At 46.4% G+C, this 25,131-nt stretch overlaps 1 protein-coding gene across 4 annotated transcripts in view; it reads right to left on the minus strand.

The window, feature by feature from the left end:
* Window positions 1-25,131, minus strand: part of SAP130 (Sin3A associated protein 130) — a 239,210-nt gene that overhangs the window by 152,485 nt on the left and 61,594 nt on the right. For all 4 annotated transcript variants that reach the window (XM_033958364.1, XM_033958365.1, XM_033958367.1 and 1 more), the window contains exons 8-10: window positions 13,857-14,004; window positions 9,648-9,738; window positions 1,072-1,176 (exon numbers count right to left, since the gene is read on the minus strand). In XM_033958364.1, the coding sequence (XP_033814255.1) occupies window positions 1,072-1,176; window positions 9,648-9,738; window positions 13,857-14,004 (344 nt within the window). The remainder of the gene's footprint in view (window positions 1-1,071; window positions 1,177-9,647; window positions 9,739-13,856; window positions 14,005-25,131) is intronic.

A 25,131-nucleotide genomic window follows, 5' to 3' on the forward strand; every position in this document is an offset into this window, starting at 1 on the left:
TACAACTTCGCGTGCAGAGAGAAAGATTAGCACAGCCCAGAGTGATGAGAGGCAGAACAGAAAAATATGTAAATGAAATATGTAAATGGAGCTTTCTACACACTTTTTAGTCAAGGAGAGCTAAAACCCACTGATCAAGACTGATGCTCTTATTAAACTAGAAAGACCCATTCAGGTTAATGGGACCTATTTATTAATACTCATGAAGTCTGATAAAATGACCCTATGTGAGGCAGACTCAAAAATAACAGTTTACAATGAAAAAAAATACAAAGATAAAAGTATATTTTCAGTAACTAGTGTTTAAGCCCGTTACATTAACGGGTGCTAGAATAGATGTGTAAACTTTTAGCATAATGGGGCGCTGAGGCCTTTCTTTCTTTCTTTGCTTCCTGCTCCCCCTGTCCAGCAGTAGCCCTTCTCCCTTCCTTTTACCTCCCCCCTGTCCAGCAGTACATCTTCCCAGCTCCCCCTGTCCAGCAGTACTCCTTCCCTGCTCCCCCTGTCCAGTAGAAGCCCTTCTCCCTTCCTTTTATCTCCCTCCTGTCCAGCAGTACCCCTTCCCTGCTCCTTCTGTCCAGCAGTAGCCCTTCTCCCTTCCTTTTACTTCCCCCCTGTCCAGCAGTACCCCTTTCCCTGCTCCCCCTGACTAGCAGTAGCCCTTCTCCCTTCCTTTTACCTCCCCCCTGTCAAGTAGTGCCCTTCTCTTCTCCCCTTGTCCAGCATCCACTAGCCCGGGCAGCCTCGGGGCTTTTGCTAGGCCAGCCCGCCTCGCATTATCCAAGTGGATTGGCCTAGCAAAGGCCCCGCAGCTGCTTGATGAAACCGCGGCTGCTGCTGCTGGTCCAGGGGTGAGAAAAAGAGGGGTCCCAGCATCGAAGGCAGGAAATCAGCTGAGGCAGGCACGGGTGATCAGCGGCAGGCAAATTATTGTACTGCGCATGCGCAACATGGAAGCACGACACACGGAGGCATGTGCGCTAAGGGTTTTATTATGATAGATAGCCTCCACTATATTTCTAAATCCTGAACCTAAATATGTTTCATCTAATTCCCGACATCATTACTCACCCACAGGGATATTTGAAGTGGTCACAGCTGTGGCATGAGAGGAATGTGAGGGCATAGTCATGGTAACAATTGTACTTGTGGAAGCTTGCGTATGAGATACAGAACCTAGAAATAATCAAGAAAAGAAAATAAGGGAGCATGTAACCTTAAGTCAACATGAAGCTGCCAGGGACTGATGGCACCAGTTATCAGCAACAAAATGACTACCTGCTAATTCTCACATCTGTTATAAAGAGGGGCAACAACCCCAAAAGTTTCTTCTTTGTCTTCTTAGACCCCACAATTTAACTTTTTTTAAAAAATTTCTATACATTTGGCTTTCAGGCTAATTTCAAACAGAGTTACATTATGGCTGCAAACATGTGTATGATTTGATTTTACTTGTGAATTTTTAAAAAACCTTATAGCTTTTATTTGTTGCCAAGGCACATTATATAGAACAACGCATCCATAAAGATCAATAAATAAAAGAACCATAGACCTGAAAAACATCAAACACAAGATGTCCATTATGATACAGAAAGCAACCAGCAACATTAACTCCACCTACCTCCACCCCCTCCCCCAAACAAGATCCCACATACAACATACATCATCCTCACGGTACAGTGTTCCTTCACTCTTCATAGCATTGCCATTTCCTAATGAAACTCCCCATCCTATGATGCTTCAAGACCGTCAGCCTACATAGAGAGTACCAATTATTCAGCTTAGTCAGCACTAATTTTATGTCTGGAGCAGCAGACTGTTTCCAACTGGCTGCCAGCACCAAGTGAGCCACCGTCAAAACAGTTTGATGAAGTGAATTTCCCCCTCCTCCCAGGCATTATCATAATGATGCAGAAAGACTACCCCAATGGAGGGCTCAAGATCCCTATGCAGAATAGATGACAGGGCTCGGAATACTGAGATCCAGTATCCCCCGAGTCATTCCATAATCCTACCACATATGCAAACAAGTGCCCAGAAACCCACAAACATTGCCCATCCCCCCTATCAGAGAGTTTTTCTAAGAGAATGGGGGTGTGGTACCAGCACCGTAGTGCTTTGTACTCATTTTCTACCATCACAGTGGCTAAGCCCAGCATGGCAGTATGCTTCCAGTTCATGTTCCATTCCTCTGGGGTTATATTCTTGCCCAAATCTGCTTCTCCCGCTAACATGTATTTCTAGTGTACTTCAGATCTACAATTGAGGCAGGCATATATAGCAGAGATCATGCCCTTTTTGACCTCCGGACCAAACAGTTGTTCAAATTCAGTCCCCGCCTTCCCCCGGAACTCACACAGAATCCCAACCCAGTGAATATAGTCTTTCTCTTAGAGATATGGGAACAAATCTCTAGGTTCCAAACCATACCTCTCCTGGAGGTCTCTAAAGGATTGCACCATCCTCTCCTTGTATATCAATAAATTGCCCCACACAAACTAACCCCCAAAGTTCCCACAGTTGAAATACCCCTATCTCTGGGGGCAAATTCAGGGTTAAATCAGAGTGGGTATACCAAGAATGTCACCGATCCCCACAGAGCCAGGTACTTCACCGAGTGTCAGACCCACATGGCAGTCGCCACAGCTTCCAACCCCCCCCCCCCCCATATACCTCTCTGGAATCATGGCAGATGGAGTAAGGGAATCGAATCATCTCCACCCTTTTCTATATCCACCCAGGGTTTGCAAGTTTGAGCCTGCCATTCCAGAAGTGCCCTCAGCTGGGCCACTTGATAATATTTCAAAAGGGATGGCACCGTCAGGCCACCAAATTGTTTATGATCCATGGGTGCTTATGGGCCCACACAAAAATAGAAATTCACTGTTGCAGATCCCCAAGCACCTTTTTATCTACCCAAGCTGAAAAAGGAATAGAAGCTGGGGTAGAATCATCTTAACTACCTCAATCCTACTGAGCCAGGAGAAGCAAAATTTTTTCTAAGAATTCAACTCCTCTCTAATTCTCCGAAGTGTCGGGATATAGTTTGAGTCATAGTGGCAGAGGGCCTATATGAATTCCCAAGTAGCGCATTGCTCCTTTCACCCAGTGGAAGGGAAAGAGATGGCTTAGGACCCTTTCTCAGTCAGGAGGCAGAGTGATGTTTAACAGCTCCGATTTGGACCTATTCACCCGAAAACCCAAGAGTATACCATAACACAGCAGCTCCTCCTCAATCACTGCCAGAATATCATCTGCAAATAAACTGATCTTATACTCCCCCCAGGGGTCCGGACTCTTACTATATTGGGGTTCTCCCTTATCCTCTGGGCTAAAGGCTCCATCACCAAAGCAAAAAAAGAAATGGGGGACAAAGGATATCCCTGCCTCGTCCCCCGGGCCAGCTCGAATATATCGGAGTATCTCCTATTAACTTTCACGCACCCTAAAGGGGAATTATATAGTGTTCTGAGCCAGTTGAGCATCAGAGGCCCCAGGCCAATATGTGCCAAAACTTGGAACATAAACAGCCAAGTAACTTGGTCAAATGCCTTTTCCACATCATAAGTAACATAAGTAACATAAGCATTGCCTCCGCCGGGTCAGACCAGGGGTCGATCGCGCCCGGCAGTCCGCTCCCGCGGCGGCCCGATGGACCGATGGACCCCTGGTCTGACCCGGCGGAGGCAATGCTTATGTTACTTATGTTACTTATGATGTGGAAAAGGCATTTGACCAAGTTACTTGGCTGTTTATGTTCCAAGTTTTGGCACATATTGGCCTGGGGCCTCTGATGCTCAACTGGCTCAGAACACTATATAATTCCCCTTTAGGGTGCGTGAAAGTTAATAGGAGATACTCCGATATATTCGAGCTGGCCCGGGGGACGAGGCAGGGATATCCTTTGTCCCCCATTTCTTTTTTTGCTTTGGTGATAAAAATACCACTTGCTGTTTCGACTGCACCGTCCACTCTCTCAAATTTACAACCCGTCTTAAGTTATCACCCACCTGTCATCCCACTATAAAGCTGGATTGATCTGGGTGTATCAGCCAGGGTACCCAACTCATCAACCTATCCACATGAACCCATGCGAAGATCTTAGTATCCACCCCTAGCAACGAGATTGGTCAATAGGAAGAACAGGCTGCGGAGTCCTTCCCCTCCCTGGGCAATACAGTAATCTCTGCGAGATGCATAAAGTATGGGAGCTGGCTACTGTCCTCCAAAGAATTAAACAAGGATAGAAGTAGCGGGAGGAGCTCAATTCCGGCTCAGCCTGTGTAGCAATTCTTTCTCCACCAAAATGTAATCTATTTGAGAGTAGGAGTGGCATATGGATGAAAAATAAGTGTAATCCTGGTCCCAAGGGTTTAGCCATCTCCACTCATCCTCCAGATTAAGGAGGAAGCAGCGCAGGTCATCTGACTGCCAGAATTGTCCAAGGATGGAAAGTGTGTCATATTCAGGTCTCCACCAACAATCAGCGAACCCTCTTTGTATTGCTATATTTCTCGGAGATTGGCTTTAGTGAGAGGTTCCATGGCTCCTCCATTACTCTCTGGGGCATTCACAGGTGCTGACTACAGCATGCCCTATACACGGGTAGATCCTTTGCCTTCATCCTGCAACTCTGCTGCGTGTAGGGAATGTGCTTGGGTGTTCTTGGGCATGCAAAGCTGTTGGCGATCACTCTCCTTTTTTTTTTTTTTTTAACACCATGAGGTGCAGGAGACTTTAATGCACCAGCCACCACACTAAAGTTTGTGCTTCCTCAGCTGAAAAATCGCTTTTCGGGGGAATCATGAAGGCCATCTTTGCCAATGTCACTTCCCTTATTTGTGTATGTTTTCAATGTTTATTTTGGTCATTTTTTATTATATTTTTGCACTTGAACTTCTTTTTTTTTAACATTTCAAATTTACAATCACTTCAATATATCCATGATAATGAAATTTCAGTAAAATAACAAAAAGAAATCAAAATATCAGGAAAAAAGATCTTAAGACAGTCCACAATTTATCGGAAATAGGATCCAAGATGCACAGAAATAATGAATAAGCTAAAAAAAAAAAAACATTTTCTGGAGACTTCCCCACATTATTGTCTCAGCCCAATCACAGCATTCCCTCCCCAATGGAGAGTCATACAGACATCTTAATCTCCTCCTTAGCTACAAGAAAATCCAAAAGCTGTTTACGGTCAAAAAAAGTAAAAATTAAACCCTCAAGCAAAACAATACAAATACAAGGAAACCAGTACCAAATTGGCCCCCAAAGCAATCAATCTTAGTCTATAGGCCAAGAATGACTGGTGCCTCTTTTGTGTGTCTCTAGATAAATCAGGAAAAATCTGAATGTTTGATGCCATAAATTGCTGAGTAATATTATGGAAATACAAATGCAAAACATTATTGCAATCTAGCTCCAAAGCAAATGTTACATTTAGAGTCAGTCTCTGTGTAACTATTTCAAGAGATAATTCCAGAAAGTCAGTTAAGTTTGCCATCGGATCTGGTCTCCCCGAGGTCCCAGCCCCTCCTGTTTCTTTCCCAGAAACATACTGAGCTTTCACAATTGGTAGAAGTGCTTCATCCAGTATCTTAAGGACCTCCTTCAAATATCGTCTCAGCAAGTCCACTGCTGATATCAAAGGGGACTTGGGAAAGTTTAAGAATCTTAAATTATTCCTTCTTAACTGTTTTTCCAAATATTAAATCTTTTATTGGGTTAAGGTCTTATCTTTCACCAAAGCTACTCCCAGATTCTGTACCTCCTCCACTTTCTGCTCCAAAGTTGTTACTTTCTCCAATTGTTGAACTAAGCCTTGGGACTGAGAAGCAATCTGTTCAGAACCATTTTTCATTTCACCCTCCATTTTGTCGACTTGTCTCAAAAAAGGAGGGATTTAAGTCCTGTATAACCTGCCAAAGTACCACTAAGGTTATAACTGTTAGCTTCATATTTTTCACACCTGCAGAACTTTCAGAAAGGTCTTTCCCCCCACATGTTCTACTCACAGTCTGGAGTGGATACCCTCACCGACACACCTTGCTTTGGGGAGGAAAACTATCGGAGAGAGATTCCTGGACAGCGATAGAGAAGCTCGAGTTCCCTCCAAGCTTCCATGCCGATACTCTCTATCCTGTAGACTCCTTCCAGGCTGCAGGGGGCCACTCTATTCTCAGGACTCAACGAGATCCAGTTGCCGCTAGTGCAACTCACACATGCATTTTGCACGTATTGCACTTGCTCAGAAGAGACAACAGACGTAGGTCCAGTTGGTATTCTGTAATCCTTCAAGGTAGCTTGTTTCATCGGCGGTACTTGGCTAACTGCCGGGACTTGGTCTTTCACCATTCCCTTTCTCTTGCCAATTTTCCCGGCAAGAGAGCCAACGCGCTCACCATCATGGAGCTCAAAGAAACGCCTACCTCTCCAGCCTCTCAGAAAACACCATTTTGGATCCCATTTGCACTTGAATTTCTAATTCTATATCACTTTGGGCGATTCCACTGGGATTGGAAAGGTGGTTTAGGAGAAATGATAAACATGTACCAACTACAGTATGTACCCATTATACATAAGACCACAACTCAGTCATCTGATTCAAGGCTTGCTAACAATGTCACCATATATAACCTAATGCTAATTATTCCTTCTATAAAATCTGGTATATTACATCAATTAATATCTATTCTCTAGGATTATCAATGGAGCACATGGCGACAGATCAAAAGTTTGATAAGAATTACATAGTATGAATTTTGGTCCATTGGATTCATTTGAAGAGTTGTGTATATAACCTCAGAATACAGACCATTCCCTGAAGTTGTTCAGCCTTCTCAGGTATCTTGAGTCCCTAGATTTATTTATTCAATTTTCTATACCGTTCAAGCATTTTTCCCCATCTTTCCTGGCGGACTCACAATCTATCTAATGTACCTGGGGCAATGGAGGGGGGGGAGTTAAGTGACTTGCCTAGGGTCACAAGGAGCAGCATGTGTTTGAACCCACAACCTCAGGGGGCTGAGGTTGTAGCTTTAACCATTGCGCCGCACTCTCCCCTTCACTGGACCTGCTTTTTTCTTAGTTTTGCTGCTCATTGGCGATGTTCTCTTAGTATATATTTCTCTGATTTATATTATTTTAAAATTTAAAAAAGAGTTCACCATTTCTCACATGTATGATGCAGTGATAGAGATTCTAATGAGAATCAGCACAGCAATATGGCTAAATAGTTAACCTTAATAAAATGGAGTAGATTCTGCGCCGTTCACGGAGGAGGGTGTTTATGAGCAACTTGAAAAACTGAAGGTGGACAAAGCGATGGGACCAGACGGGATCCATCCCAGGATACTAAGGGAACTCAGAGAGGTTCTGGCGAGTCCTATTAAAGACTTGTTCAACAAATCTCTGGAGACGGGAGTGATTCCTGGGAATTGGAGGAGAGCGGATGTGGTCCCTATTCATAAAAGTGGTCACAGGGATGAAGCAGGAAACTACAGGCCGGTGAGCCTCACTTCAGTTGTTGGAAAAATAATGGAAGTGTTGCTGAAAGAAAGGATAGTGTATTTCCTTGAATCTAATGGGTTACAGGATCCGAGGCAACATGGCTTTACAAAAGGTAAATCGTGCCAAACGAACCTGATTGAATTTTTTGATTGGGTGACCAGAGAGCTGGATCGAGGACATATGCTAGATGTAATTTATTTGGATTTCAGCAAAGCCTTTGATACAGTTCCTCATAGGAGGCTGTTGAACAAACTTGAAGGGCTGAAGTTAGGATCCAAAGTGGTGAACTGGGTCAGAAACTGGCTGTCGGACAGACGCCAGAGGGTGGTGGTTAATGGAAGTCGCTCGAAGGAAGGAAAGGTGACTAGTGGAGTCCCTCAGGGTTCGGTGCTGGGGCCAATCCTGTTCAATATGTATGTAAGTGACATTGCTGAAGGGTTAGAAGGAAAAGTGTGCCTTTTTGCAGATGATACCAAGATTTGTAACAGAGTAGACACCGAAGAGGGAGTGGAAAATATGAAAAAGGATCTGCAAAAGTTAGAGGAATGGTCTAATGCCTGGCAACTAAAATTCAATGCAAAGAAATGCAGAGTAATGCATTTGGGGATTAATAATAGGAAGGAACCGTATATGCTGGGAGGAGAGAAGCTGATATGCACGGACGGGGAGAGGGACCTTGGGGTGATAGTGTCCGAAGATCTAAAGGCGAAAAAACAGTGTGACAAGGCAGTGGCTGCTGCCAGAAGGATTCTGGGCTGTATAAAGAGAGGCGTAGTCAGTAGAAGAAAGAAGGTGTTGATGCCCCTGTACAGGTCATTGGTGAGGCCCCACTTGGAGTATTGTGTTCAGTTTTGGAGACCGTATCTGGCGAAAGACGTAAGAAGACTTGAGGCGGTCCAGAGGAGGGCGACGAAAATGATAGGAGGCTTGCACCAGAAGACATATGAGGAGAGACTGGAAGCCCTGAATATGTATACCCTAGAGGAAAGGAGAGACAGGGGAGATATGATTCAGACGTTCAAATACTTAAAGGGTATTAACGTAGAACAAAATCTTTTCCAGAGAAAGGAAAATGGTAAAACCAGAGGACATAATTTGAGGTTGAGGGGTGGTAGATTCAGGGGCAATGTTAGGAAATTCTACTTTACGGAGAGGGTGGTGGATGCCTGGAATGCGCTCCCGAGAGAGGTGGTGGAGAGTAAAACTGTGACTGAGTTCAAAGAAGCGTGGGATGAACACAGAAGATTTGGAATCAGAAAATAATATTAAAGATTGAACTAGGCCAGTTACTGGGCAGACTTGTACGGTCTGTGTCTGTGTATGGCCGTTTGGAGGAGGATGGGCAGGGGAGGGCTTCAATGGCTGGGAGGGTGTAGATGGGCTGGAGTAAGTCTTAACAGAGATTTCGGCAGTTGGAACCCAAGCACAGTACCGGGTAAAGCTTTGGATTCTCGCCCAGAAATAGCTAAGAAGAAGAAAAAAAAAAAAAATTTTAAATTGAATGAGGTTGGGCAGACTGGATGGACCATTCGGGTCTTTATCTGCCGTCATCTACTATGTTACTATGTTACTATCTTTTAAGGAAATAAAAGAAAACTTAGAAGGACCTTGGCAACTAAGTTTTTCAGCAAGCTGGACCTGCATGCTCAGTTTTACAAATTTCTTCAAAACAATCAGGTGAGGGAAAAACATATTTCTCATCCAGCAGATTTGTTCTTGAAATTTCAAATAATAAATGTGTCAAAATATATTTCGTAAGAAATTTGCAAGCTAGCACTGTTGCCTTTAATTTGGTTATTTTATTACAGGAATGGAGAGGATGTGGTATTCTTTCAAGTCTACATATCCAGAAATTTAACTGTGTGGCCATTTGTGTTACAATCGCTGCTGTATTCAAAAAGTACTGTGCATGGAGTACCAAGCCCTTCTTTCTAAGGTGCTAAAATGTCTAAGATCTTTCAGAGTATAATCATAACACAAAACCACCAGTGTTTAACATTCACATGACCAAAACAAATCCAGTCCCCCCAATAAGAGCACACATTCTTAGTTTTAATCATATTCAAAACCAAAGTGGAAGTGTTGAGGGAAATAAGAGCCTCAAAACAAGGAGTCCTAGTTTAAGGGCCTTACCTGCAGTTGTTGCAGATGGAATTGTATTGGTTGCCAGGATAGGGGCAACTGTTGCTGCAGCCACAGGAGTTCCGGTGCTGAAGATGGTCTTCTGAAGAGAGGCAATACAAATACAGACATTCAGTTCCAGAATACTCACAATAACTAAGAATTCCAAATTCTGTTCATCTAAAGAGGTCCTGCATAACTTTGAATGTTCCATCAGAACTTAAAGAACTCAGACACCCCAATGTAAAATGGGTAACTCAACTTCTAAGATATCAAAAGAAACCCCAGGCCCAGTGAGGATAAAAAGTAAAAGACCACATCTGCTCTATTACCTTTTTCAACACCCCCCACTTGTCTAGCTGTATTAGCAATATAGTCCATTGGGAACCATTGTTTATTAAACCAACTCTCATTTCTGAGATCTGGATTGTAATTTAAATTAAAAATCAATCAATAACATTCTACTCAGGTGAGTCCCTGGATTCCCTTCTCTCCCCCAGAACTCAAGCAGTTCTGATGAGTTCTGAAGTCCCTCTGCTCTCAGAAACTGAGGATTTTGTTCATAGATCTCTGGCTCCCGGATGCTTTCCTATCCTCTCACTCATATGTGAGGAAATGTGTTGACTGATAAAAGGACCATTTGGTCCACCCACCTCACTCATTTCTAGGTACTTACTGCCCTGCTATAGATTATTCTCTCTCTAGTCCTTTCCCCCCTCCTACCCTGTTACCAATATCTTTTTTGTATCTGTCCTGATTAAATTCTGTTATTGTTTTCTCACATTCCTTTTAGATTTTCCTTCCATTGTTTTCATTTGATGACACCTTTATTGAAACCTGCTAGATAATGATTATTTTTACCATAGTTTCTTGCTCCCTCCTTTCTTTTAGAATGCATCTTTTGCTCCTTCAACCACTGTACACAACTTGTCGCAATGGCCTCCCTTTGACCTGCTTCTATATTAATCAGTCACCATTTGTAAATATATTTCTCAAATGCACTCACTATGTGCTCCCTCTTCCTTTGCCCCACATCCCCACACCAATTTTTTTCTTTTGAGGATAGGTAGCAGGGGTATATAGTGAGTGCATTTCTTCCTTGGTGAGTGCACATCCCTCATCCCCAATGCAGTTTCTTCTCTCTTTTCAATCCCCCACTTCACCTAGATGCAGTCCCCTGCCCCCCATCACCCCCTCATTTTCTTCACCTCAGTCTACTATTAGCTAGGGACGTACTAAAGCAGTCCCCAAAATCTAAGTCTAAAAATATATCTGATCTATGTATTTGATCTTTGGAGTTTTCCCATCCTAAAAAAACAGGATTATATTATCTTAATTTAAAAAAGTCCAAACGATCTTCAATTTTTAAAAATGTTTTCATTTTTTCCCTTCTCCTGGGGTGTCCAAATTTCTAAAGTACCCTTTCCCTTCTAACCCTTTCACAATGTTTTGGATAGTACTCAGCCATTCAGCCAAATCCCAAAGCAGATACTCAGTAGATGCAAGAGTAAACTGCTAGACCAGAAAATAGCTTTATTTGGTTTCTGGTTCAATAGAAACTGAGCCCTTACTCTGGACAACAGCACTATTTTAAGATCTTTCCCATTTTTAACCTTCTTCCATTTGCCTGAATTTGGTAGGCATGCACCTCAAGTTTGGACACTACCAGGAGCTGTGAATTAGTGCTGCCCGATTTCCAATTCAAATCGATTCACCGATTCACTTCAGGTGAATCGATTTGTTTTTCTAAAAAATCGGCCTGGCCGATTCGGTGGGGGAGTGTCAGTCAGGAAGTGCTGCAGCGCTTAGGCGCTCTTTGCAGCATCCTCCAGCTTCCCCCGTGGCCTCCCGGTCTTATCTTTAACTAATTACAGGATCACTACAGCAGCACATTCCCTGTGCTGCGATCCTGCTCCTGACATCAGAGGAGGGGTGGGACTGTGGCAGAGGGACTGTGCTGCAGAGGCCATCTTTTTTGCCTTCATTCAATTAGTGCTCTTGTAGCAGTAAGTGCCTGAGTTCGTGCATATCCTGTTCGTATAGCTTATAGTTTTATTAGTATTTTTCCTTAACGCATTTACTTCATGCGGCTTCATTTGTGTTTTAGTAATTTATTGTCTTCGTTTTGTTTGTTCAAGAGACTATTTTGCCTTACATTATGTTTCTCTATGTTTGAGCACCTTTATGCCTGTAATTAAAAACTTTCATTCTCTGGGGTCTGGGCACACAGTATTGGGTCAGACTAGAGGTCTGCACGGGAACGGGGATCGCGGGAATCCCGGGGGTCCCGCAGGAATCCCCCCTAACCCACGGTACTCCCACGGGGACCCCTCTCTGGCCCATGGGACTCCCACGGGGACCCCCCTCTAGCCAACGGGACTCCCAAGGAGATGGAAGGCTTTGTAAAAGAAGGGGTTTATAAGTTAATTACCTGAACAGAAAACAAAAAAAGGGTTCTACCAAAGAGATTCCACAAGTAAAACAGCAGCGCAAACACAAAAGAAACTGTGGAATAGATGATCCTGTCAAAAGTAATTGCTGCTTTTTATGGGGATGGGCGGGGATGGAGGTAATTCCTTGCGGGGATGGAGAGGATCCTGACGGGGACGGGTGGGGATGGAGAGGATCCTGGTGGGGACGGGCGTGGATGGGTGGGATTTCTGTCCCCGCGCAACTCTCTAGTTCAGACTGTAGAAAGGCTGTGGTCTTGTCGCTAAAAGAAAGGCATAGTACTTTTTTTATTCCATCTTAGTATTTTTATTAAGTGCTCTAGTATTTTTAGTGCTGTAGTTCGATCATATATTGTTTTGTTAATTTCATTTGATGAAGTGCGCCAGCATTAGTAGGTGCTTTAGCTCGCTCAAGTTGTCTTTTAAAGTTAAATTAGCACTTGTCTGTAACGTTTTGGCTTGATGTAGTCTCGTCTGTGTTTGAGTAGATTAACTGTATTGTTTTATCTCTTCAGAGATTATACTGTCTTTCCACTGTATAGTACTTTGGAGCCTATTAAATGTGTTCTTTTGCACATGATTTTAGAGAAGACATACAGTTTTTATAGTTTCTATTGGTTGCAATGAAAGCCCCTATGCTTTCAGTTTCATTTTGTATTTATGCCGTTTTGGAAATGCATATCATGATATGTTTTATTTTTATTTAGAGTACAATTTGAATGACCTGCAAATCTTTTATAATTTGTGCATATATTAACTGACAGACTCTTAAGGTATGCTATTTTGAATATTTATTTGTTTTTAGGTTTGTCTGTTTAGTTTGTCAATTTTATACTTGGAGTATATGACCTATTTGTTATGTATTTATTCTGTTCTTATTTATCTTGAATGCTTTTTGAACATATTTACATTTTTATACATTAGTATGTATGATTGGTGTGCATTTTTGTTGCAATTAGTAATTTATTAGTGCTGTCCTTTTATTTTGTATGCAATGTTTTAAATATGCTTATTATATATATGTCACATTATTTCTTGATATAAGGTGTTGGTTCTTTATATGCATATCTTTTGATCATTTTATTGCATGTTATTAATATGGTTATGCATTAAATATGCATGATTTTATATATATTTTTAATTGATTGGTGCTCTTTCTTCTTGTATTCATTGATACATATGTTTATTGCTATTTTTGTCATTTTCAGTTATTGTTTTTATATGCCTATGATATATTTGCAATTTTATTGATTTTTATGCATATATTTATATATTTGTTTCATTTATTAGTTGTGTCTCTTATGACTGTAGACTTCTGAAGCAGGCCGGTTTGGCCAAAACATGTACATGTTGAGTAATTGTGTTTGAACAAATAAAAGAGACTTGTGAAATAAATTGAGTCCACCAGTCTTGATTGGACATCTCCACTCCTTGCTTTATAAAATAAACCCACCAGGATGTTTGGAAAAACAAAACAAAACCCCAAAACACCCAATTGGGCAGGAAAATCGAATCGAAAAATCGATTCAAATAGGCTGAATAGAATCAAATTAATTTTTCCTGAATCGGGCAGCACTACTGTGAATACTACCTTTGCAGCATCCTCAACCTTGAATGGCCATCCAGCCAAGCAGCAGAAGCCCAGGAATCAAAACACATTTGTTAACATTGTAGTACACCGTGATATCACTAAGCTATTGGGCTGGAGTAGCTGCATGCTGAACAGCAAGAATGGATGAGTTCTGAACTATGTGCCAGGAGTGGCACATACCTGTGTCATAGTGTGCAGCTGCTGTTTTTGGGACCCCAACGCTGGATGGGAAGGCAAAGTAATACGTGTGGCTGTGTCCCGAGGCTGTGCAGGGCGCTGAATGCTGATTGCTGCAGGAGGTGGGTGCTGTTGAATTGAAAGAGCTGATCTGCAAAGAGAGATCAACAAGGAATCACTTCTGTGAACATTTCTTAAAGAATAGTATATGTAGTAATTTTCTTATTCACAAAAGATCATTCTGGGGTATTTTTAAAAAATCTGTTCTCAGAAAGTACCATATTTTTTGCTCCATAAGACGCACCCTAGATTTAGAGGAGGAAAACGACAAAAAACATTCTGAACCAAATTCTCCCTGCCAGGCTCTGCACCCAACCCCACACTCTTTACCAAGCTCTGCACCCTGCCCCTCCTCCCTGCCAGGCTCTGTACCCCATCCCCCCTCTGGCAGTCTAGTGGTAGGCCGGAACAGGGCAGAAAGGCCTAGTATGCAGGCAGGCAGGCAGGCTTAGTGGCAGGCAGGCAGGCTTAGTGGCTGGCTGGCAGGCAGGTAGGGACAGGGCACGCAGGCAGGCCTCCCCCCTCCCAGGCCTCCCCCTCCCAAGCAAACCCCCAGGCAGGCATCTCCCCTCCCAGGCAACCCTTGCAGGCAGGCAAGAAAGCAGGCCTCCCCCCCTCCCAGGCAGCCCACCCCAGGCAAGCAAGCAAGCAGGCCTCCCCCCTCCAGGTAGGCAGGCCCAGACTTTCCCTGCTCCCTCCCTATTTTTAATTTGGCAGGGCAGACTCCGGCTCCCCTTACCTTTTTTTCCATTCTGGCACCCTCCCTTGCTGGACGCGGCTGCCTGCTTAGTCCCTGCCAGTTCCCGCAAGCAGTGACGGCTGACGCAGCTGCCTCTGAGCCCTCTTCTTTTCTCTTGCAGCAGAGCGGCGCACAAGGCTGCCTGATGGGGTCTCGCGCCGCTTCCCACGAGAACTGAGTTCTCATGGGAATCGGCGCGAGATCGGGCAGGCAGCCCTGTGCGCCGCTCTGCTGTAAGAAAAAAGAAGACTCGGAGACAGTAGCGTCAGCTGTCACTGTTTGTGGGGACCAGGCAGGCAGCCGCATCTAGCGAGGGAGGGCACCAGAATGAAAAAAGTAATGGGGGGAGGGTTTGGGGTCGAATATTCGCTCTATGAGACGTACCCTTATTTCCGCCTCCTTTTTGGGGGTGGAAAAAGTGCGTCGTATGGAGCAAAAAAATACGGTATATTCTAGAAGAAAAATTGAAATGACACTTTCAAGAAATTCAATTGGTTGCCATAGTTCTAGGCTTGTTCATAGTTGACTGTAAAGACATTATTCAAATTTATCTTAACTGAAATTGTTGAAAATTTCTTTGATATCACAAAGGGTGGATCAGTTCACGTCCATGACATATCTATCTCTATCTATATATATACTTTTATAATTAACTCACCAATGTTACTCACCTGTAGCAGGTGTTCTCTGAAGACATCAGGACACCTTCTCATATATGGGTGACATCATCCGACAGCTTTAAGTCACCTTTGTCAGCGTCTTATCATACATGGGCAAGTGCCTTCCCACCCAGTGTGAGTAAGCAGGATCAGCAGTACAATAATCAAAAAACTCCTAATTTGAGAATATGTGTCCTGTTATCCTTGGAGAACACCCACTACAGGTGGGTAATTTTGCTTTCTCTGAGGACAAGCAATACATTGTTTCTCATAAATGGGAATCCCTAGCTACCAGACTCATTGAAACCACCACAAAGATGAAAGAGACGTGCAACAGAAAGGTCAACCAGAACCAATTAATCTGAAAATATAGGTTGTCATTGACTTACGACCTATGCAACATGCGACCATTCGAGTTTACGACGCGTTTCCCCAGCTCACCTTTTCCCTGGTGGTCCAGCGGTGTATCCTGCCTGAACCCCTCCTGCCGATGTCAGAAGCCAGCAGTGCATCCGGCACACGCAGGAGCGAGATTTTAGAACTCCCGCCTCGCGCCGCTGACTGACACACTGCCATAAGTTCTCATTAGACTTGTGGTTCTCGCGGCAGTGTGTCAGTCAGCGGCGTGGGGCGGGAGTTCTAAATGCTTGCTCCTGCATGTGCCGGCCCGGGTGCGCTGCTGGCTTCTGACATCGGCAGGAGGGGCTCAGGCAGGATACACCGCTGGACCACCAGGGAAAAGGTAGGCGGGGAGGGGTAAAAAATAGTTAGTACAGTACTGTATACAGTACTCTATTAACATAGGCCGACTTACGACCGAATCAACTTATGACTTATCAGTCAGAACCGATTGTGGTCGTAAGTCGACAACTACCTGTATACATATGCAGCCTGACATAGAATAAAAATGGGCCTACTGTATGGGGGGTGGAGTTGAATTTTAGACACCAAACAAATTCTGCAAAATTGTCTGACCAAACCAGCTGTTGTGTTGGGTATGCTGTTCTAGGCAGTAATAAGATGTGAACCTGTGGACTGATGACCACATTGTAGCTTTGCAAAAGTTCCTCAATGGAGTCTGATCTCATGTAGGTTACCAACACAGCCATGGCTCTAACATTGTGAGCCATGACATGACCTTCCAGAGTGAGCCCTGATAATTCAAATGAATATAACTATCAAAATGTCACATGGTAAGGGATTACAGGTTTCATTTATAATAATGAAATAAAATCTGTACTAGTTTCTCTTTGAAACATACATAACTAAATAGTGTCAAAGATGCTTACAGAGATATTTAAATTACAGTGTGTGTCACTTAACAGCTTAGCGGTACCCCTACTATCAACTCTGTTAACCCCATGGACACCTGAAAGATCCTACCAAGCACTGCCTTGCCTGTATCTGCATGTGTTCCTCAACTGAGGCAATACTTTACCCACAAACCCTGTTCTGCAAGCTATTCTCTAGTGATATCTAGGGACACAAAGACCATCATAAAACTCAGGTCAGTTTCTAGAAATGCACTGGTAGAGCTAATACAGTTGAAGAGTGAATAAAATAAATAAGATTTAATTCTGCTAAAACGAGGATTTGTATACATATTATCTAGACCATTTTTACCAAACCTAGCCAATATCAGGGGACGTTCAGGATAGGCTGTCCTCATTAGGCCATGTACAACTGGCCTGGATCTCTGTGTTCTCAAACCAAGACAAAGGGTTCTTGATAATCTGGGGTTAAATGGGCTGCCTCTGAAGGACCAGCTAGGGCACTAAAACAGTAGCTCTCTGACTGATGGCACTACAGAATGCTACAGCCTTATAATTCTGTAGAGAATACTGGACAACATGCTATACACACTTCATTCTGAATTACAGTTTTGCAAGGGTCAGAATATTGCCTACAGGCACTCTCTAAAGTTAAAAGGGGATAGATTCCGTACAAACGTAAGGAAGTTCTTCTTCACCCAGAGAATGGTGGAAAACTGGAACACTCTTCCGGAGGCTGTTATAGGGGAAATCACCCTCCAGGATTCAAGACAAAGTTAGACAAGTTCCTGCTGAACCAGAATGTACGCAGGTAGGGCTGGTCTCAGTTAGAGCACTGTTTTTTGACCTAGGAGCCACCGCAGGAGCGGACTGCTGGGCACGATGGACCATTGGTCTGACCCAGCAGCAGCAATTCTTATGTTCTTATAACCCAGTGGGTGGTATGTTGTTGTTTTTTAAAATATCTTTATTAGAGCAGAAACCAGTACATCCACAACAAAGAAAGGCATAAAGCAGAAGCAAAAACACTTGATCCCCAGTAGAATACAGCCCAAAGGTACAAATTCCCCACAGAAGAACAACATACACAAATGATACACAGCAAAACCCGAAACGATGGGAACCAATTGTTATGAAGCACTGGATGCTCATTTTTATAATACAACCAAAATACATCACACCTAGCCAAAACGCCTAGAAGTAAAGAATACAAAGACAACTACAAACGCCATACAATCCACAGGCATTCTACCCCCCAACTCATTCCTAGTCCCTTGTTGCCCCAAAATGTTATACATATGCAAATTAAAGCTTCCTTGCAGGGCGAGGCTCCCTCCACATGTGCTAATAAGACATTACAAAGTCAGACATTGTTACCATAAATATAAAGATCGTAAACGGGCAGAAGTCTGACATTTCCCTTTATCCAGAGACATCTCCAGTCTAGCAGTCTGTCCCAACATATATACCCACAGAGAGAATGGAGGTAGACCCTCTTCCATCCAAAATTTCAGGATAACCTTTACCACCAGCAGAAAAGCAATGGCCAAGAATCTATGAACAGGCAGAGGTACATTATGGGCTAGCAGAAGGTGTTGATCCACCAATAAAAGAGTCATGTAATCCCATGGAACCGAGATATTTGTTATCCTCTCCACGATATGAAGCACCTCTGTCCACAAGGTCAACTTTGGGCACGCCAGGAAGACATGTAAAAAAGTACCCTCTGCAGATTTGCAACGGAGACAAATCGGGTCCTCCCAGAGCCCCATTTGTGTTAAATAAGACCGCTGAAGGAGCTTGAAATGTGTCTCCCGTAACTTCACAGCTTTAAAAAAAATCCCCAACCCATCTGAAAAATAGCCTGGAAATGTTCTATCACTAAGGGCTGAACTAGCTCTCTTTCCCATAATAGGGCCGTTCGGACCACGCCAGTCATCTCCACTGTATCCATAAGTATTTTGTACCACAGGGAGAGAGTATTCATAGTACTGGGTAACACAAAAAAGTATTTCTCCAATTTAGTGCCCTCTGCCTGAGCCCCCCAGGTGGCCCGTAACTGGACATAATAATGGTGTGCTTGCAAGTATATAACCTAATATATTATCACCCAGAGTGGTCCAAATAATCAATATACACACTATACCGTGATACACCGTTTTCCACTCAATATAGGAGATGCATCTACAAAGTTCTACTTCATAGAATAACTATTCTCTATTCAGGAAAAGGCCTCAGAATTGGAGCCTACGCACAGTCTTATCATAGACTGAACTATCAGCGTAGTTTTATCTGCCTGTCTTATACTGTCTCTTATAGTGCACTATAAGACAGGCACTATAAGACAAATAATGGGAAGAATAATAAACAGATGCTGACTGAGATAAGTAACCAGCTGTCAATTACTTTTCAAACCAAGGGAGTAATGAATCTCTAGTGACTTTAAACGTTAAGGAGAAATTAGGTTCTTACCTGCTAATTTACTTTCTTTTAGCTTCTCCAGACCAGTAGAGGTTAATCTTTACGAATGGGTATATATCCAATCCTGACCAGCAGGTGGAGACTGAAAACAAAACTTTGGGACAGTATATACTATCCTCCCTTCTCTATTTCCCTCAGTCTGCCGAATAGCCAAGCAGAACCAAGAACTGGAAAACAGAAAGAAAACAATACTCCGAACAGGAGTAACAAATAACATACCCAAATGCTGTTGGAAAATGCAGAGGAGAAATACCCGAAGGAAAATGTCCCCACAGCTCGCCAGCTAAGCCAGCCGAGCCACAGCCGCTGTTCTTTAATTCTCCCCGGCCCTAGAAAAATACTAGAACCCGCAGCAAAAAACAAAAACTGCCCGCGAAACAGCCCCAACAACAACAACAACAGACAGGGTGGGGACCTCTACTGGTCTGGAGAAGCTAAAAGAAAGTAAATTAGCAGGTAAGAACCTAATTTCTCCTTCTTTAGCACTCTCCAGACCAGTAGAGGTTAATCTTTACAAATGGGACGTACCAAAGCAGTCCCTCTCACGGGCGGGACCCCCGAAGGGCCGATACCAGAACACGCTCACCGAACACCGTGTCCCGACGCGCCTGAACATCTACCCGATAATGCCTAACAAATGAATGCAAGGAGGACCAAACCGCAGCCTTACAAATATCCACCGGAGGCACGAGCGACGACTCAGCCCAAGAAGCCGCCTGACCCCGAGTGGAATGAGCCTTGAGAAACTCCGGAACCGGCATCTGACTCAGAAGATAAGCGGAAGCAATCGTCTCCTTGATCCAGCGCGCAATAGTAGCCTTAGAAGCTCCAGCCCCCCGACGAGGACCCGCCAGAAGGACAAAGAGATGATCGGAGCTCCGAAAATCCCGGGTCCGCTGCACATAAGCGCGGAGGACCCGACCGACATCCAACTTGCGCAGCTGCCGTTGCTCAGAAGAACCCTCCCGACTACCCAAGACCGGGAGGACCACCGATTGATTGACATGAAAAGGAGAAACTACTTTCGGCAGAAAGGAAGGAACAGGCCGCAAAACAACCCGCTCCCTCGAAAATTCCAGGAAGGGAGCCCTACAAGAGAAAGCCTGTAGCTCAGAAACCCGCCTAGCGGAAGTAATGGCCACCAAAAAGACCGACTTCAGCGTAAGGTCCTTCAAAGAACAGCCATCTAACGGCTCGAAAGGCGGGCGCACCAGAACCGAGAGAACCAGATTGAGATCCCAAGAGGGAATCGAGGGCCTTATGGGAGGCCTGAGCAACTTGGCCGCCCGAAGAAAGCGAATCACATCAGGAATGGCCGACAAACGCTGACCTGTCACCAGCCCCCGAAAAGCCGACAGGGCCGCCAGTTGAACCCGGAGAGAAGACCAAGCCAGGCCTCTATCCAGGCCATCCTGCAAGAACTCTAGAATGTTAGGCAGGGAAGCGCGAAGAGACCACTCCCCGCGCCCGGCACCATTCCTCAAAAAGACACCAAACCCGCACATAAGCCCGAGAGGTAGAAAGCCTCCGGGACCCCAAAAGTGTAGAGATCACCTTATCTGAATATCCCTTCTTACTCAGGCGGCCCCTTTCAAGAGCCAAGCCGTAAGACAAAAGGGAGACGGGTCGAACATGGGAATGGGACCCTGCGTCAGAAGATCGCACACGAGAGGCAGAGGAAGAGGATCCGCCACCAGATGCCTCACCAGATCCGCATACCACGGACGACGAGGCCAATCCGGAGCCACCAAAACCACCAGCCCCGGGTGGCGAACAATGCGAAGCAGTACTCTGCCCACTAATGGCCAAGGAGGGAACACATACAACAGCCCCTCCGTTGGCCACGGTTGGACCAGAGCATCCAGACCCTTGGCCAGACCGTCCCTGCGACGACTGAAGAAGCGGGGTACTTTGGCGTTGCCACTTGTGGCCATCAGATCCATCAGGGGCTGCCCCCAAACCCGCACTATCAACTGAAACGCCACGGCGCCGAGACACCACACTCCCGGATCCAAGAAGTGACGACTGAGGAAGTCCGCCTGAACGTTTTCTACCCCGGCAATGTGAGATGCCGAGAGGTCCAGAAGATGCGACTCCGCCCAAACCATGAGCCGAGCCGCCTCCTGCGCCACCTGAGTGCTCTTGGTGCCCCCCTGACGATTGACATAAGCCACCGCCGTGGCATTGTCCGACAGGACTCTGACCGACTTGCCCAACAAAAGGGAGTGGAAAGCCAACAGCGCCAGCCGGACCGCTCTGGTCTCCAACACGTTGATCGACCAGGAGGCCTCCTCCGCGGTCCAGGTACCCTGAGCTGAGTGACCCAGACACTGAGCCCCCAACCCAGGAGACTCGCATCCGTAAGGAGCACCGTCCACTGCGGAAGATCCAAACCCACCCCCTGAACTAGGTGAGGGGTCTGGAGCCACCAACGCAGACTGCAGCGCGCCAAGCCTCGCAGGGGAACCGGAACATCCATCCCGTGCCTCTGGGGAGACCACCTCCGGAGCAGAGCATACTGGAGAGGACGCATGTGGGCCCGCGCCCACCTCACCACGTCCAGGGACGCCGCCATCGACCCCAAGACCTGGAGGAAATCTCGCGCCCGAGGACACCGGGACGCCAAAAGCAGGCGAATCTGAGATTGCAATTTGCTCACCCGGGCCTCTGGGAGGAAGACCTTCCCCAAGGAGGTGTTGAACAGCACCCCTAGGTACTCCAGACGCTGAGCCGGGACCAACCGGCTCTTGGAAAGGTTGACCACCCAGCCCAGCGACCGGAGAAACTCCACCACCCGAGCCGTAACCCGGGAGCTTTCCTGCAACGACTTTGCCCGAATTAACCAGTCGTCCAGGTAGGGGTGTACCAGGATGCCCTCCGACCGCAAGGCTGCCGCGACGACCACCATCACCTTGGTGAACGTCCGGGGAGCCGTGGCCAGCCCAAAGGGAAGCGCACAGAACTGATAGTGCCGACCCAAGATCGCAAAGCGCAGGAAACGCTGATGAGAAGTGAGAAACTCCCCCGGCTGAACCGCCAGAATGACCGACCGCAGAGTTTCCATACGGAAAGAGGGAATCTTGAGAGCCCTGTTGACCCCTTTCAAATCGAGGATGGGCCGAAAGGTCCCCTCCTTCTTGGGCACCACAAAGTAAATGGAGTACCTGCCCGTGCCCCACTCCGGAGGGGGCACTGGAACAACTGCCCTGAGATCTAGCAAGCGCTGAAGGGTCTGGCGAAAAGCCTGCGTCTTCCCAGGAGTCTGACATGGAGAAGCGAGGAAAAAGTCCGGCAGAGAGCGGGCGAACTCCAGGGCATAACCGTCCCGCACCACCTCCAGGACCCACTGATCGGACGTGATCTCGGCCCATTTGGGGAAAAAGTCGCGCAGCCGGGCCCCCACCGGAACCAAAGGGGGCGCCGGCAAGGCGTCATTGTGCAGGACGGGAAGCGGGGGAACCGGCGGAGGGATTCCCTGCCCCCCGACAGGCCCCCCGAAAGGGCTGCATGCGCTGGAAGAACCGACCCCGGGAAAACCCCGGAGACTGGAAAGAAGCAGCCCCACGCCCAGGGCGATACTTGCGAAATTCCCGCAAACGCCCCCGGGCCGCACCAACCCGAGACGCAGGGCAGGCACGGTCCTCCGGCAGACGGGGAACTTTCGAGTCCGACAGAGTCTGAATCAACTTATCCAAGTCCTCTCCAAATAAAAACGACCCCCGAAAGGGAAATTTAGTAAGCTTAGCTTTGGACGCAGCATCCGCCGCCCAAGCGCGCAGCCACAACACACGCCTTGCGGCCACGCCAAAAGCCATAGACTTAGCCGAGATCCGCACCAAGTCATATAGAGCATCTGAGAGGAATGAGGCAGCCATCTCAATCTTCGCTACCTCCTGATCCACCAGAGACCAGTCATCAGACTCTCGATCCAAGACACGCTCCGCCCACCGAAACACGGCGCGAGCGACCAGTCCCCCACAAATAGCCGCCTGGACCCCAAAGGCAGAGACCTGAAAATTTTGCTTAAGGATGTTCTCCAACTTGCGCTCCTCAGAGTCCCGCAAGGCAGAACCGCCCTCAACAGGCACGGTATGCCGCTTGGAAATTGCCGAGACCACCACATCCACGACTGGCGAAGCTAACGTAGCCCGATCCCCTTCAGGAATGGGATACAGGCGAGCCATGCTGCGCGCCAGCCGAAACGGCGTCTCCGGCGTTTTCCACTGCTCCAGAATAATATCCCGAATATCCTGATGCATAGGAAAAGAGCGGGAAACGGAACGGATCCCCCGTAACAGAGGGTCCCCCACACGCGGAGTCTCCGGCGGCGCGTCCTCAAAACGCAAAACCGAAGAAACCTGTTGAATAAGGTCAGGCAGCTCATCTCTCTGAAAAAGGCGCACCACGGATGCCTCTTCACTGGAGAACGGGAAACCCGACAACCCGCCGCCAGCTTCCGTCCCCTCCAGAGGGTCCTGGAATTCCTCAGAAGGGTCCAGGTCCTCCTCCAGACCGACACGTTCCTCCGACCACAAATCCTCGTCCCACGACACCCGCGGACGCTTGGACAAGGGAGGCGGCGGAGGGGACGTCACGCCAGACGAGAGAGGCAAAGCCGCAGGGAGCGCGGAGGAAACCCCACCCCCCGAAACCCCCTGGGCGCAACCGGGACCCCCAGCCGCCTGAAAATAAGCTCTGCATAAAGAAAAGAAAAAATCAGGAGAAAAACCCCCCGAGGGTCCCAAGGGACTCCCTGCCACAGCAGGGGACCCAGCAGAAACCTGCCCCTGCATAGTCAAAACAGGGGGAAGGTCACCTGAGGTGGAAGACAAAATGGAGGGGCCAGACAGAGAAGATGGCGGTTTTCCCGCCAAAAAAGCTCCCTCCATAGCCTGTAGCGGCTGAGAAACCTGAACAGTCTCAGCCGCTAAAGCAGGCAAGCCGGCATCAGCTGTCAAAAAATCAGCTGAGAGGGAATCCTCCAAAACCCGACCGTCGGCGGCTCGGGGAATCCCTCCGTGGGCGGACGGAGAAGACCGGGCTTCCCCACCGTTCCCTGCCGACTCGCGAGGCACCATCGGCGGGGAGCTCTAGGCGCCTGCAGCCGCTGCCGACGGAGCTCCTCCACCGCACCGGCCTGAACACCGCTTGCACAGGCCGGCCGCAAGTGCCTCGCGTCTGGAGCACAATGAGCACTTTTTCCCTTTAGAAGTGCTCATTGCTCCATACGCGACCTAGCTGTAAAAAAGTGCCGGTTAGTTGAAAAAATACAGTAAAATACAGTTTTCTTAAAGGGAAACAACCCTCCAGACCAGCACTACCTCAGGATTTTTTTTTTTTTTTTTACAGAACAGACTCCACAGGCTCTCTAAGCAATATGCCTTGCTTGATTTAGGGGGCAAGGCTTACTGCTGAGGCTCCTCTAAAAAAATGTGGGGAGGTGGAGGAAGTGGGGGGAGGCACCCCGCTCGAGACCCGCCGGGTTTGACACCCCCGAGGTCGGACGAACCCCCAAACAGAGTCCGCCCAAGCTCCGTCCGGCCAAAAACAGGGACAATAAACCTCCTAAACAAATTCCAACAGCTCTACCAAGGGAGATGGGTACAGATCACATCAACACCTGCTGGAGACTGAAAGAAGACTGAGGGAAATAGAGAAGGGAGGATAGTATATACTGTCCCAAAGTTTTGTTTTCAGTCTCCACCTGCTGGTCATGATTGGATATATACCCATTCGTAAAGATTAACCTCTACTGGTCTGGAGAGTGCTAAAGAAATGATATTTTAAAATAGGGTTTATAAAAAAAGTAAAAAAGCAAGAATAAAGTATTATATAGAAACATAGAAACAGAGAAATGACGGCAGAAAAGGGCCACGGCCCATCCAGTTTGCCCACACCAAGACCCACCCCCTATCTACCTCCATGAAGAGATCCGACATGCCAATCCCATCTTTTCTTAAAATCTGGTACGCTACTGGCCTCAATTACCTGTTGTGGTAGACTATTGAAAGTAATACAAATTTCTGTTTTTTCTGGCCAATGACTGGAGCATGGAGCAGATAAAACTA

The sequence above is a fragment of the Geotrypetes seraphini genome, chromosome 9, assembly GCF_902459505.1.
Source record: "Geotrypetes seraphini chromosome 9, aGeoSer1.1, whole genome shotgun sequence".
Lineage (NCBI taxonomy): Eukaryota > Metazoa > Chordata > Amphibia > Gymnophiona > Dermophiidae > Geotrypetes > Geotrypetes seraphini.